Source organism: Austrofundulus limnaeus, unplaced genomic scaffold, assembly GCF_001266775.1.
Source record: "Austrofundulus limnaeus strain Quisiro unplaced genomic scaffold, Austrofundulus_limnaeus-1.0 Scaffold30, whole genome shotgun sequence".
In the NCBI taxonomy this organism is placed as follows: domain Eukaryota; kingdom Metazoa; phylum Chordata; class Actinopteri; order Cyprinodontiformes; family Rivulidae; genus Austrofundulus; species Austrofundulus limnaeus.
In genome coordinates, this window is record NW_013952432.1 from 2,989,399 (window position 1) to 3,004,841 (window position 15,443).

The 15,443-nt window shown below is 40.8% G+C and overlaps 2 protein-coding genes across 3 annotated transcripts in view; both read right to left on the minus strand.

Annotated features, from left to right (window-relative positions):
• Window positions 1–83: 83 nt before the first annotated feature.
• On the minus strand, window positions 84–6,197 carry LOC106515579 (androgen-dependent TFPI-regulating protein; the record flags this gene model as incomplete). Of its 2 annotated transcripts, none has more annotated exon segments than XM_014005444.1 (3): window positions 84–185; window positions 279–401; window positions 6,076–6,197. In XM_014005444.1, coding segments are annotated over 2 exon segments (216 nt in total), but the record flags the coding sequence as incomplete, so codon positions are not given.
• An 811-nt stretch (window positions 6,198–7,008) lies between these two features.
• Window positions 7,009–15,443, minus strand: part of fam83ha (family with sequence similarity 83 member Ha) — a 13,842-nt gene continuing 5,407 nt past the window's right edge. Inside the window, exons 4-5 of the mRNA XM_014005445.1 lie at window positions 14,306–14,430; window positions 7,009–12,433 (exon numbers count right to left, since the gene is read on the minus strand). Coding sequence (XP_013860899.1) covers window positions 7,669–12,433; window positions 14,306–14,430 — 4,890 coding nt within the window. The 3' untranslated portion in view covers window positions 7,009–7,668. The remainder of the gene's footprint in view (window positions 12,434–14,305; window positions 14,431–15,443) is intronic.

Here is a 15,443-nt window from a genome sequence, read left to right on the forward strand (position 1 = left end):
TTTTTTTCTTATAAAAGACTAAATAAAACAAAAATATTGGTGGTAATTTTTGACTGTGTAACTTTACAAACAGCACCTCATACCATGGCGTGGTTTATCCAGGGAGGGAAGAAGGAGTCGAGGGCGGCCGGGTACACCAGCTCTCTGTCAATGGCGTAGATCGTCCAGAAAAGCAAAACGACAAACTAAAACAAAAACAAGAAAACACAGAGCTGGTTTARAGAAAACATCTTTATTTTGTGGTGCAGACGTGGAATTAGGAAGGAGGGTTTTCTCACCATGCCGACAGGGAAAGCAAAGACGGAGAAGAGGAGGTCTTTCCACTTGAGCAGAGCGCTCCCCGTCTTCTCCTGCTGGAGGTCCGTCACCGCCGCCAGGCCGAAGAAGGTCATCTGTAACAGCTGGAGCATCAGCCGCACACGTCAGGATTTATCAAAGGGAAACTCAAATTACCCGTACATTCAGCTAAATCCTTAAGTCATTTTTTGAGGATTTGTGATTTTACCARGTATTTTCTAAAATCTCGAGAGGAGGTGTTTCTGCGCTCTAAAAATGAAGTGTTGATTTTACTCAACTGGGTTTAGTGAAACCAGTTTGGTTCAGTAAATTCAATAGTTTATTTCTTAGAGAATGTAAAAGTACTTGTACTTTCCTGATTTTTGTGAACAGTTTTATGATTTCTACTTAAGTACTTTTCTCATCAGTGAAATTTATTCTTACCAAAGTCGTTTTGTGTTAAGGTATTTTTACTTAGTTATTTTCCYAAGTACTTTATAGACCACTGGCATTGCACAAGGTTTAAAAGTAGCCGGCAAAATCAACTGTGTAAAATCCTCATTACCTCTGCCAAGGGCAAAGTAATGTTTTCGGTCGCATATGTCTGTCGTTCTGTCTGTGGACAACATTACTCAAAAACTTGTGGACGGATTGCCGTGACATTTGTATCACATGTGTGTACTGGGCCAAAGGAACACACCTTTAAATTTTGGTGATGTTCTGGATCATGATGCGAATACAGGAACTTTTTTCTTTTAACACTGAGATCGGCAAAGCTGTGATGCTTTCACAGGGCGTGGGTTGCAAAGTGTCCAGCAGGTGGCACTGTAGCATTGGTGTGCCCCTTTGTAACTCTCTTACAGGATGGGGGAAATTGGTCTTGGCAGAGGTTTGCACTCTCCGAGTGCTTCTAGTTTTGCTACTTTTATTGTTGCACAGTTGTACTGGGAAGTGGGAATTTCCTACTTAAATTTTTTTTATGAAAGATCTTTACAAGGATGACACATTTTCCAGTTTCCCAAGCTTTTTATTTCCTGAAACAAATCTTCCAAAGACTYATTAATTTTGTTATTTCCAAGTGCRACACAGTGCTTCTGCTCTCTTTCTCTTTGTACCCAGCCATGGGAACAACTTTTGTCCCTAAAACCCAATAAGGAATCAGTTAWATCCTTTATATATAAACAACTTATGTATTTAGATATCCTTTCAGTGACTAAAACAAGAAGAGCTTGGGAACAGGAGTTACATTTTCAAATGAACAATGGGAGGAAGCAATAATGTTCGTTACAGTATGCCTTGTGCCAGATCGCATCTTATTCAGTTTAAGGTATTATTTAGGGGTCATTATTCAGAATCCTGAGATTTATCCACATGGTAGATCAGTGTGAGAGGTGTCATGCCAGTCCATATAACCTAAGTCATTTGTTCTTTTCATGCCAGAAACTCCTTAGTTTTTGGAATTAGTACTCAGTTATTCTCTCCAAAGCTCTCAGTATCCATGGACCCTTTCTTAGCTATTGTTTGGCTTCCAATCAACACTTAACTAACTCCGCTCAGTCTGAAACATTGGCTGTGGTGGAACCTCAGAAATTGGCGTTGTTGAAGGGCAGCTCCAAGGACCGGAAGAGTGCCCGCAGCTGGTCGTCTCGGGAGATCCACTGGAAAATGGAGGAAGGTTTTTTTCCCTAACAAAGCTGACCTGTTTTTCTCTGCTGATCGTGTCCGGGGTTTTGTGATCTGTCCTTCCTTCGGCCGCTGTGGGCGATGTTTTGGGACTGGAGCTGAAAAAAGAACCTGTCTSTGGCAGAAAACACGGTGAGCTAATATTTTCATTAGCACCTTATGCTAAAAGCTACGGCTAATTTTTTTAGCCCACACACATTGAAATTGTAATTTGTTAGACGCTGGTCTGGTTTTCTGCGGTTGTTGAGTCTAGCCGAGGTAGATATCGGGAGCGTTTTCATTCCATATCGAGTCAAAACAGGGAGCTTAGCTTTCTGTTTTAATGTAGCCAAAGAGGACAGTGTTCGTCTTAGGTGAGTGTAGGCAGATTGAAAATGCTTAAACTGCTGAGGGAAAATGTAATTTTCCGTCTTGTTTCTATTGAGGAGACAGTTGTGGGCTGGAAGTCATTTCAAGTGACGGCCGTCCCGACATTTCGTTATAGAATGTCGCTAGGTAGTGCACTGGGCACGAGTTCAGCCAAAGAACGCGACCAGCGGGCTTTCCTTTTGAGCACAGGCCATGGTAAATAAATATGGCGCTGAAAGCCGTGAAAAAAGTGTCTGCGGGGATGTGGTCTGATAAGTTGGTTTCCCGGACGGTGGTTGTTTTCAGTTATAAAACAGCTCAGCYGCTTTCCRGGATCRCTTAKTGGAACGTGATTCAAAGCTTAAATCAAGAAGAATGACTGTTGTTAGCAGATCTTGTTCTGACTTTAATCATTCTGTCTGCAGATGAACAGCATGTCATGAAAACCCAGGTCATTAAAGGATGTCATGAATTACTAGCTTAAACATAAAAGTATTAGATCCACCACATTGGCCTTTACATCACTTTTAGCCAGACATTTTTTACTTATTTGGAAATCATCTAAGACACCTTCGATTTCTTTGTGGTTTCGAGAAATGTCATTTCTTAAATTGGAAAAGAGAGGCTCTACAAAACAAGGCAGCCATGGAAAATTTGATCGGCTCTTTTCTGAGCGATTGCAAAAGAACTGACCACTGTCATGATGTGTTTTTGCTTTAGTTTTCCAGTGTTTTCTGTTCCTGTGTTTTCTCTCYCCTGCTGTCCTGTCTCCAGCCCCGCCCACGCTCACCTGKTCCCTCTTGTGTCTCTCCAGGTGTTTCTGATTGTCTCTTAATTTGTTTGCTTTATATTCTGAGTCTTGTCTCCTGTCTTTGTCGGATCATTGTTCTGTCTTCCGTGTCCCTCCTGAGTCTTTGAGAGTTTTTTTGCTGCCACGACGGCTCCCTTTTTGTTCCTTAAATAAAACTTTTTGTTACATTTTGAAGTTTGCCTGCACCCTGGTTTTTTTCTCTGCCTGCAGTCCTTACAACCATCTGATTAATAGTCCCCCGCCCCCATTATTTTTATTATTATTATTTTGTTTTTCATTTTAATTTTATAATTTTTGTATGTGTGCCTGTGTGTATTTGTTTGAAAACTACAGATTACAGTTAAAATTGTAAAACAATAAGTTGAAAATTGACATGTGGTTTAATGTCTGCATAAAACAAAAAGAAAATATGGGAACAATTTATGTAATGATTGTAAATGTTCACTGAATGTTGTATTTCCCTAATAAACAAATTAAAAAAATGTTGTAATTTTAAACTGGAACCTTTAATGGAAATATCCTGTTGGAAAGTAGGAGAGTTAAGAATTCAAGATGGCAGCTACTCACTACTCAACAGTGAGTAAAACTCTCTTTTACTTTAAATTATTTCACATTCAGTCAGTTGTACACGTATTTTTCAGTGTTTATGAGAGGACATGTTAAAACGCTGTTTCTATGCAGGAAATATCAGGTAGAGCTCAGTTAGTGTTTGTTCGCCGCTCTCAGGAATGTGAAGTTTTAGTCAAAGTTAAACACGAAACAAACAATGAAGTTTATTACAACATGATGCTCATGTAGCCCTCAGTGAAAATGAGTTTGTTTTAGTGGAAAGTCATTTTACTCTTAGTTCTTTTCCAAGAAAGAAACTCAGTCGCCAAAAAACAAAGTTTAGTCTGGACTAAAAGACATTTAATCAAATATTAAAGGGTGTAATATTCCACCACAGCTTTGTTCTCACCAAATTTAAAAAAGTGAGGTACTTCCACGGTCCTCCGTAGACAAATATTCCTGTCGGCAGCTGGTCTCCATCCTTCGCTGCGAGATATTTAACAACCAAAGCGTACCAGCTGAATCCTGCGACGTGGTACACCGTCCTCAGGGTCCAGGTCATTTTTAAAAAATTAAATCAAATTTAAAACCAGGGAAAGATTCAAACTGTAGCTCTGGTTTCCTCCTCAAATGTGAGGCGCCCCGGGCAGCGAGGTCCTTTAAAGATTAGTGCGATCCAGCCCCAGCTTATTAAGRTGTTTGTGAGACGGAGGGACATTTTCAGACAAGAGGCCCTCTGTTTCTAATGAAACTCCAGAGATGTTTCTTTCATAACCAGTTCAGCGCAGCGGGGCGCTGGATCATAGGAGCTTAATCTGTTTCATAATGTTCCAGAGGAGAAGAACGTCAGAGTCCAATCGTTTAAATCTGTTACACAAACCAACAACTGATGGAGCTCTGATGACCCAGGTGTTGGGGTAAAGCTGTTGCATCACAGGCTTGGTTTGATAAAATATTGGGACAAAATGTTAAATTCATTATTTGGGTCGGAGATGAGCAATGTCATTTTTCACAGTCGGCCATTTTAGGGTTAGAGTCCACKAAATCAAACCTGAATCTGAAATGTAACTAGACATGGGTTTTTACGATGTTAAAACAAGTGTGCATTGCCATGTAGCATGGCTTTGCCTGCAGCAGTGGACTTGCAGAATGAAATGTGACCAAGTACAAATGTGTTTTCTAAACCAGCTTGTGCCTGTCAAGTCAGCAGGTGTTTGTAATTAAGGTAATTGTGTGACAATATGAAGTTTGTAGAGATTTTCTGTTAAAGTTACTGTTGCTGGGTTTTGAACCCTGATCTCCCACATGAAAGCCCATGGCATTAACCAAGAGACCTTAGAACGAGGCCAGTGTTTGGTTTGTATGTATGCAGAAAGTGGCCATATTGCCAATGTTATGGTTGTCACTAACAATAAAGCAATATTAGGACAATGTTATAGTAAAACATCAAAATACAATCATATTAGTATTGTAAACACTGAACTATTGAGATTAAATATTATTAAACTATGGTTCAGTACTGAGTAGATACAGCAGGGGGCAGTATTGGACTAATACAAGGTTCCATTGACTCTCATTATAAATTATTAAACATTAATATTTCAAAAACTAAGTTGTACAGGCACCAAAAGACATAGCCATCATTTGGCACAGGAGCTTTACAGATATAAATTACAATGGCAGCTCTAGGACAAAGTATGCTGGAGGAGAAGCGTGCCAAAGTGGAGATGACTTGGATGAGAAACGAATCACAATAGTGTGCATTGCTTTGGCAATGCACACGTAAAGGTCAAACAGTCAAATTATATGCTTTAAATTAATCTTAGTAGATCTATTAAATATGGAGGAGGATAAGGGCCACGGTGCATAAATGTATCTTTATTACCAGAAAAATGCCAAAACGCTAAAACCAAATCAGAATTCTGAGATCAAAGACAGAATTCTGAGGTCGAATTAGGAATTCTGAAATCAAAGACACATTTRTGAGATCAAWTTCAAATTTCTGAYATTAAAGTCAGAAYTCTAAAATCAAAAACTGAATTTTAAAATCATAGTATTTGAGGATCAAATTCGGAATTTTGAGATCAAAGTAAATTTTCTAAAATCAAATTCAGATTTCTAAAATCAAAAACAGAATTTTGCGATCAAAGGCAAAATTTTGAGACTGAATTAAAAATTCTGAGTTCAAAGACATAATTCTGAGTTCAAAGATATAATTATGAGATCAAATTCAGAATCCTGAGAACAAAGTCAAAATTCTAAAATCAAAAACAGAATTTTAAAATCAGTTAGAATTTGAGATCAAATTCAGAACTTTGAGATCAAAGCCAGAATTTTAAATCTGATTTCAGAAGTCCAGCTTTAATACTTCCCTAATATCTGAATTAGTGAATTAAAAGTGATCTTACCTGTGTTGTAGACGAGTGTCATCACTCTGTGGACTGGTGTGGACTCTGGACTCGACCCACTCTCCTCCAGTACAGAAGTACAAAACTGAAGTTTCACATCAAGCAGAAATAAATCCTTTAACTTTCTCTGTGCACCTGTCAGCTCTGTGCAAATCTGATTATTTACATACCTAAYCTCTGGTTTGAATATGAATCATACTGGATCCAAACCAGACCAGTCCTGAGCACAGAGTACATGTTGATTTGTGCAGTTGAGTATTTTGGCCTCAGGATGGTGCTGCAGGAAAAGCTGCAGTTTGATCAAATGAAGAACTCAAACTGCAGCATAGTTAGCATTACCCTTTAGATCATGACAGCTCATTTTAGCTAATATATGGCTGCTTTTAACTAGCCTTTTGGTACATTTAGCTGGTATTTTACCATGCATATCCAGCATTTAACTGTTTTCAGCTAGCWTTTGCCACTTTAAGTTGGCATTTTGCTACCTTTAGCCAGCATAGCTAATTTTAGCTATCATTTCAATATTTAAAAGAGGCATGCAAATATTTTTAGCAATTTTTTGCACTCTAAGCTGGTATTTTGTCACATTTAGCTACCCATTTTTTTTCATTTTTAGGCATCATCTTGCTATTTTCAGCTAGCATTTTGCTCATTTTAGTTAAAATTAGGCTTTCATTTTATTTTTAGAAGTCATTTAGCTAATTTTAGCTATCATTTTGATATTTTAAACAGGCATTTTACTATTAGCACTTTTTCCAACTTTCAGCTGTCATTTTGGTACTTTGAGCTAACCTTTAGCTACCATCTTTTACTTTAAGCAATCAGTTTGCTATTTTTTGTAATGTTAGTTGCTGACCTGTAAAAGTCACGATTAAAGTTAAATAATCTGACAGATTTTTTTTCCTCCAGTGGGGGAAAAACAGAATCAAAACAAATATTTATGAAATTTTATTTTCAGTTGATAAGTATCAGCAAAAGAGTCACGGTAAACTGACTTTCAGCACAATTCTTGGCTTTTTATGTGCAAGAGAAAAGAAAACAACCTAATATGTGATTTGGAGTTTGACCCTGAAACACAACCAGATTCAGCTAAAACCGACTCAAAACAGCATTTTTACATCAGTTCAGGATGAAAACTTCTCTCAATCTCAAGTTTGTTCGTCGTATTTCTGTTCAAAGATTTTAAAATGTATTTCATAACTCAAGCGTGTATTTGTTTAACAAATAAATGTATAAAACAAGCTTTTTTTTCTTTTTTGATGCAGCACATTATGATACAAACTACAGTAAAGTACAATTTTACAAAGTCTGGTTCCATCAGCTGAGCTCGAGGTCACAGTAACACACAAACAAGCCGCTGCACAGATTGCACTTTACCCCACGCAGTCGGTAAAAACACGCCGAGCCGTGTGCTTTTTATGGATTTTAAATGTGATGCAAACAGAAATCATTTACTTTGTGAATTAAAAAAGGAAATTTCTCAGCAAAAAAACAGTCTCAGGTTTCAGTACACAACATCCACRGTTTCTTTCTTGACTTTTCTGAATCCAAACGATTGTTTCTGTAAACTCAAACTGGGTAATACTTTCACGCCTAAAACATAAAACGACTATAAACTCTCTTCTCCTTCCTCATGCTGTCGAACTTCTCCAGAACTTTCTCTCTCTCAGGGTTSGGTTTAGCCTGTCCCCTGTTCGACGTCCTGAGCCTGCCGTCTTTCTCGTTCTTGGCGTTCTTGTCCTCCTTCTCGTCGTCCGTTACGGGGGGCTCCCGGTTGGTTTCGTTCCTGCTCTGGCAGTTGGCGGAGATCTTCCCGAGGAGCAGCTTGGTGTCGTCGCGGAGGTTGCTGCTCGAGAGCACGTTGGCCGTGGAGGAGTGGTAGCGGGAYGGATTGGGTTTGGCCTGCTTGGCGTCGGTCGGCTCCGAGTCGTTTTGGTTTATTTTGTCACAGATTACGGATTTCTTGCTTTGGTGCTCTGGATTTTCAGATTTTCTGTCGTCTGTGTCCACCGACCCGAGCTCTGCCGGCTCCAGGGTTTGGCTGTCAGAGGTTTTGTCCGTTTCAGAGGTTTTGTCGGTTAAATCAGCCTCTGCTGGGCCGCTCACAGACGGCACCRTCGCCTCCGTTTCTGCTCGAGTCTCACTGAAAACCGTGTTTAAACYCACAGCGGACACGTCGGGTTCTGTTCTTTCAGCTTCAGGGGGTAAAACGGATTGTTCTGGCTCAGGTGGTGCCGTTTCAGCAGGGCTGGGTGCATCARACTCGTGTGACGGAGCCGGTGTGTCCTCTATCTTTAGATGAACTTTCTCRTTGTCGTCTGGTTTGGAGCTGGAACTTTCCAATCCAGACTCAACGAGTAAACCTGGCTCTGATCCAAAGGTGTCGTCAGCTTTTATATCCTCAGATGATTCAGAAGCCTCTGCGGCAGACCCCTCTTTTCCTAATTCTGCTCCTTTAGCCGGAGCAGAACATTCCTCAGAGSTGGAGGAGTGAAGCGGGACTGGCTCAGAACCAGGAGGAATGTCTGACCCTACGAACGAGGAGGCGTGTGCCGACGGGTTCTCACATAAAGCAGAATCTAAACCAGGTTCAGGGTTTTGTGGAGTTTCCTGAGCTGACTGGGACTGGGAGGACCTCGATTGGGGAACAGAATCTAAACCAGTTTCTGCATCAGGTTCTGGTGAAGTTTCCCGAACTTTGGTTTCATCGACGTTAGAAAGTTCTGGTCTAACGTCAGAGGATGAGGAGTCTTCTGTGGGGGGATAAATGTTCTCAGACCCAGAATCCCGCAGAGGTTTATCAGACGTGTTTAGTTCTGATCCAGTGTTTTGCTCAGACGGCAGAAGAGAGGTGGTTTTAGTTTCCAAAGATGATGATTCCACTGAACTAKGAGGGTCTGAAACGGACCCSCCTGAGGTAGACTCTGGAGTTAGGCTTTGTGTTTTATCAGTACCAGWTGAAACATCAGTGGGGGCAGCAGATTCTTGTACTCTTGGAYTCTCAAACGACTTTGTGTCYGTTTCCTCTGAAATAAARAGTTTGGTTTCTTGGTCTCTGCAGGTTTGAGGGGTCTCGACCTCGACGAGGCGGTCTGTTGTAGTAGTCTTTTCATCTAAAGACGCAACTGACTCCGATGTTTCTGTAGACACCGTCGTACCCAAACTCTTTACCTCAGATATTAAATCATTCGTGTTTGAAGCCTCATTCGGATCCTCTAATAAAACCGAACCGACTTTAAGGTCAACTTGTTTCATCTCCGCCTTTTTCCTTTCCTTTTCAGCTAGAGCTGCCTTTCGTTTCGCCGCCAACTCTTTGAAATACGTGAACCTACTCTCGGTATCGCTCATGTCTTTGAAGGACGTAGCTGGCAAAGGTTTGGTTGGGGGTACTAATCGGTCAGTTTTGGGTAGCGCCGCTTCGGTTGACTTGGATCGAGCCAAAAACGGAGGACGTTTAACGGGAGAATCCGACACGGTTTGTTCCAATGATTTGATCTGAGATGCATCTGTTMCTGCAGAAACAGAACGGTCGTCCGACACCGTGTTCTCTGAAACTTTGGTTTGGGTGTTTGAAGAGTCCAACTCAGGCGCTTTCGTTTCTGAATGTACATTTAGCAACGACTCTTCTGCTTTCTCTTTGTCTGCTTTTGTAGCATTTCGTTTTCCTGCCAGCTCTTTAAAACACAAGAACCGCCTGTATGGGTTACTCGCGTCTACGTGTATCGGTTTGGTTGGTTCTACCAACGGATCGATCGTGTGTAGCTTAGGATCGAATGACATGGATAGAGCGAATGACGGTGAATCTTTAACAAAAGTCGCAGACTCTGTTTGCTCTAGTGAGGTCATTTGATTGAGACTCACCAAAGATTGTTTGTCTAACTCAGTTTTCTCTGAACCGGACTCGATATCAACCAAAGACTTGCGTCTTTCTGTGGATACGATGTTCTCTGAACTCTCCACAACAGGCTTTGTCTTTAACAAACCCTCAGAGATCAAAGAGTTGACGCTTTCCAGAGTTTTAGGATCTACTTGTGGCTTTATTTCTGATCTGTCTTTCGCGGCTTCGTCAGCTTTTTGTTTTGCTGCCAATTGTTTAAAAAACATAAATCTCTGATACGGATCGTTTACGTCTCCATATAATCGCGAAGGTATGGTCGGTTCTGCCGACTGATCGGTTTCTGGGAGCTTTGCTTCAGATGACATGGATCGAGGGAGCGACGGTGAAGGAGACTCTTTACTAAACTCGGTTTGTTCTTTAAGTTTCCCCTGAGATGCAGCCGATTCTGCAGGAACAGGGAGATCTGACGCCGACCGTTTGTCAAACTTTGTTTTCTCTGATTCAAAAGGTTTGGTTTTTTCCTTAGTAAAAGTATTCGAGGTATTAATATCGCTGCTAACCAAAGAGTTCTTCCTGCTGGTATTTCCACTGATATTCAAAGCTGACTCTGGCTCTCCTGCTGCAGCATTTTTTATTAAACCCTCAGATATCGAGGCTTCCCTGAGCGCCGAGGCTACGTTTTGCGGAGGTTCTTGCTTCTGGTTTTTTGAGTCCGCTTGCGGTTTAGTTTCTGCTTTTTCCTTTTTCTTTTCAGCCTTTGCGGCTTCAGCAGCCTTTCGTTTCGCCGCCAGCTCTTTAAAAAACATCAACCTCTGATCAGCGTCGCTCATGTCTACAAATAACGGCGCTGCGAGGAAAGGTTTGGTTGGTTGTAGCGGCTGATCAGTTTTGGGTAGCTCTGCTTCGGATGGCTTGGACTGAGCCGTCGATGGCGACTCGACAGCTGGCTGTTTTAACGACTCCTTCGCCTTGGGATTTTCTGAAGGATCCTTTGACTCCGCCTCCTTTAATGAATCTTTATCGTCTGCTTTGGACGTCTCCGTCGGTTTCATGAAGCGAATCCATTCAAGGGGTTCTCTTGGGGTGGATTTTCTTTGTCGTGAAACATGAGGAGCGAAGGACAGTTTAGTCTGTTCAGTTTTATTTTTCTCTTCGTCGGGTTGATCAGCTTCATGCTGCTGATCCAAGGAACTGAAGATCAGAGAAGACCTTAACCTGGAGCTCCTCTGTGCTGCAGCATTGTATTGCCTCCTGAAGGAGTCCTCCCTCGTAAGCAGAGCAACTTTTGGCTCCTCTGTCTTTTCTCCATCAGCTGACGATTCTGAAGGTGTTGGCGTTACTTTGATCTCTACTGGCGCCGGCACAGGTTCATCCAGAAAGAGCTTTGGTTTCTCTTGAGGAGTCCCTTTGGCGTAACTTGGCATCTGGCTAGGTCTGGGTATGGCAGGGGTCTTGAACTCTTTAAMGTAAGGCATTTTGGGAACCAATAAATCCATCCCTGGTGCAGTTGGCTGCACGGGTCTGGGTGGCTCATCGAAAGCATCCGGGCCCTGCTGCGAAACCGATGGCAAGCCCTCTTCTTCTGGATTCTCGTACGCGCTCAGGTACGAGCTGATCCTCCAGTTCCTCAGCCCCTGCTTCACAGCAGGGTCCTTGCGGCTAACGGCGGGATCTTGGAGAAACTGATTTTGCTCGGCCGAGTTTGAAGGGGTAGGGGAGGTCTGATAGGGGTACGGCTGGGCTAAACCTCGTCTCTTGGAACGGGGCGAGATATACGGCAAATCCACTGCTGGCRGGAACTTCTCAGAGCTTTGGTCAAAGTCTAGATTCCTGGTAGATGACAAATAGTTCAGGACTGGGTCGAAGTCCTGCGGGGGAACCTCCTGTGGCGGATAAGGTTCGGGGTATTGCTCTACTGGTGGATAGTCTTGATTCCAGAACCGGTCGTAGGCACTGTGGTCTGGTTCTGGTCCTGGGTACGGCTGTTGGCCTCTGTGGAAAACCTTCCCTTTAGGCTCAGGCTCTGGCATTCCCTGCATGAAAGGCATGGAGTATCTGCCATGAACCCCTTCGGCGTAGGAGTGACGTTTGAAGGCAGCATTTTCAGTCATTAACATCCGGGCGGGTCCCTGATCGAAACCCGGGTCCATGTGTGCCTGATGGGAACCAAACCTACTGTAGACATCAGCAGGGCCACGAAGAGAATCCTGCTTTTTCATAGCCATCATCCTCCAATCCCCATCCATTCGCTTGTCATACGAATGTCGTTCCCACTCGTCGGGATGACCGCTGTCCGGGGTCAAAAACTTCCTGGGGTCTCTGTGCGGCGCGGCGCTCTCGTTGAAATACTGTTTCTGCTGCAGGAAGTTTAAATCCTCCATCGGAGCGAGCACGTTCTCCACGATGAGGGGCTGGGACTGAGCAAACAGGATCCGAAACTCCTCGTCGAAGGTGGTGACGAGCTGTCCGAGGAAGAGGTGTGCCATGCAGCGGTGCAGCTTCTCGAAGGACCACATGAAGCTGGATGAAGACGACAGCAAACAGAAAACAAATATTTAAAACGTGTCACCAAGCAGATTGGGTCAAAACAAAAAGATTGTGAGAATCCTTTCCCTCAGTTTACCAGTCCTTTTTAATAAAAACATGAAGCTGAGATTTGTGCTCGTTAGGATTCTTTCTGCTTTAAAACATGCTGATGATGTGCCRACACTTGTTATATTAATCATCTCTGTACGAGTAAAGAATAAAATAAGCCGGCGCTTATTTCATCCTACATGTAAGTACAGGCCTGAATTACAGGAGTTTAAAAAAAGAGTCTCAGTTTAGCTACTTTTATTTCTTCTGTTTCACTACTTTTAGATTTTAGCTAGGCTTTTGCTATATTTAGCTAACATATTTACTTTTAGCTACTATTTCACTTGTTTTAGCTGGTGTTTTGCTCATTTTAACCGATCTTTAGCAATTACTAGTTTTAGATAGCTTTTTGTAACATTTAGCTTTTACCTCCTTTTTAACTACTCTTAGCTTTTAGCAAGTGTTTTCTACCTTTAAGGTACCCCTTTTCAAATTATCTTTTAACTAACATTTTTGCTACATTTACTTTTTAGCTAGCCTTATACTGTTTTATTTTAAGCTAGCATTTTATTACATTTAGCTATTACTTTGTCTTTTGCTACCCTTTAGCTTGACTTTTATCAATTTTTGGCTTTTAACCATCCATTTTCATTTTAACTAGACACTTGCTACTGTTAGCTAATTGATACTTTTAGCAACTGTTATGTTCATTTTAGCTTGTTTTTGTTACTTTTAGTTTTAGCAAGACGTGTTTCATTTATCTTCAACCTTGTCTTTAACTTATCTTAGCTTTCAGCTGGTGTTTTGCACATTTTGCTAGCACCTTTGTTTTTAACGAGCCTTTTGCTACTTTAATTTTTTAACTAGCAGGGTTATTACTACTTTTAGGTTGTTTTCCTAAACAAAGCTAGTCTTTTACTACTATTTGTTTTAGCTAGCATTTAATATTTTTAACTTTTACTTTATCTTTTACTAATTTTAGCTGTTGGCTAGTGTTTTGTATCTTTTAGCTTTTAACTAGCCATTTACCGTATAGTTAGTCTTTTACTACTTGTAGATAATCTTGAAACGTTTTCCTTTTAGCAAATGTTTTGCTAATATTAGCTAGTATTTTTGGTACTTTTAATTTTAGCTAACATTTTGTTACATTTAGTTAATATTTTGTCTTTTGCTRTTAKYTAGYRTTTTACACCTTTTAGCTTTTAAACAGCCTTTTGCTCCTTTTTCCTTTAGCTAGCCTTTAGCTTMTTTTAGCWTAAAGCTTGACTTTTGACACTTTTAACTAACCTTGGCACTTTTAGCATAAAGCTACCTGTTACTACATTTAGCTAGTGCTTTCCTCATTTTAACTAGCCTTTTGCTAYCTTTAGTTTAAGCTAGCATTTTGTTATATTTAGCTTTTGATTTGTCTTTTTCTAACCTTAGCTGTTAGCTAATTTTACATCTTTTAGCTAACCTTTWGCAACATTTAGCTTTAAACTAGTCTTTTTTGACATATACCTTTTAAATAGTCTTTTAGCTAATTTTAGCTCTCAACTTTTTCACTCACTCAGTTTTTTGTTACCTTTAGCTTTAGCTAGAATTTTATTTCATTTAGTTTCCACTTTATATTTTAATATCCTTACATTTTTATGCTAATGTTCATTTTTAGCTAGCCTTTTAGCTCTCAACTAGCCTTTTGCTAAAGTGACCCTTTTGCTATTTTAGGGTCTGTTTGAATATTTGAAGAAAAATCWAATTACAGATTGTTTTAGCTCAATATGAACAACTTTAGCTTCTAGATTCAGCAGGTGTCTGTSAGTCAATCTGAACCCCCACCTGTAATTTCCACTCAGCACGGCCCTGCAGTCCGTCAACAGGAAGCGATCCATCATCTGACCTTTGAAGGATCTGCCCGAGCGGCAGCGATATGAGATCCCAGACACGGTCCTCACACGTAAAAACTGCAAAAACACATTTTTAAATAATTAGAACAACGTGAGCAAAGAACCGGAAGCTGATGGATTAAGTTTTCCCATTCTGGCTACATGTTTGTTTTTATTAATTTCTGAAGCATAAATCTCCAGAACTGAAAGAGGGCGGAGTTTCTTTTCCCCATGACGGCGCGTAAACAAAGGGTTTGTTTATTTAAACACAGAACTGCCTCCATGCTAGCAGCTGTTGTACCTGAAACACTTCTGCTTTCCCTGAACGACACAAACGGAAAATAAATAAATAAATAAATCAGGTACTTTGAAATTCTGACGAGGAATCAAGAATGTGCTCGTCTCTTGGAGCGGTCCCACCCTGTCTGCAGCCGAGCTTTAACTTTCAAACATTCACAAACTTAACCCTAAAACTGCCTTTCAGCACCAAACCCCGAGTTAATCAGTAATGCATGTTTCATGTGTGGAAGAATGTCAAACATGTGGTGGAACAGCCGAAGAATAAAATTTATTGATTTTTTATTCTCAAACCTTTAAACTAACCGGTTGATTWAATTTCCTCCAACAACAAAAGACTCTTTAACAAAAGATTGACAAAAAGATAAAAGTAGTAAATGGGAAGCTAAACATAGCAAGATGGAAGCTAGAAACTAAAAGCAGTAAAAGATTAGCTTAAAAAGCAGCAAATCACAAGCTAAATGAAACCAAAGGTTAGCTAAAAGCAGCAAAACATCGGCTAAAAGCTTAATGTAGCAAAAGGCTACCGAGAATTTAGAAGTGACTAGTTAGTAGCTAGAAGCTAAAAAAATCAAAAGTTTGACTAATAGCTGAAAGTAGCAGCATAGTAGTAAGAAGCTAAAAGTGTAAAAGGTTAGCCTAAAATACAGTAGCACATGGCTAGCTAAATGAAACCAAAGGTTAGCTAAAAGCAGCTAAAAGCTAAAAGTAGCAGAAGACAAAGATGACTCTCAGCTCCTACCACGCAGAGCGCTCACCTGAAAGTTGTCCAGGTTGACCCTGCAGTTCGTCAC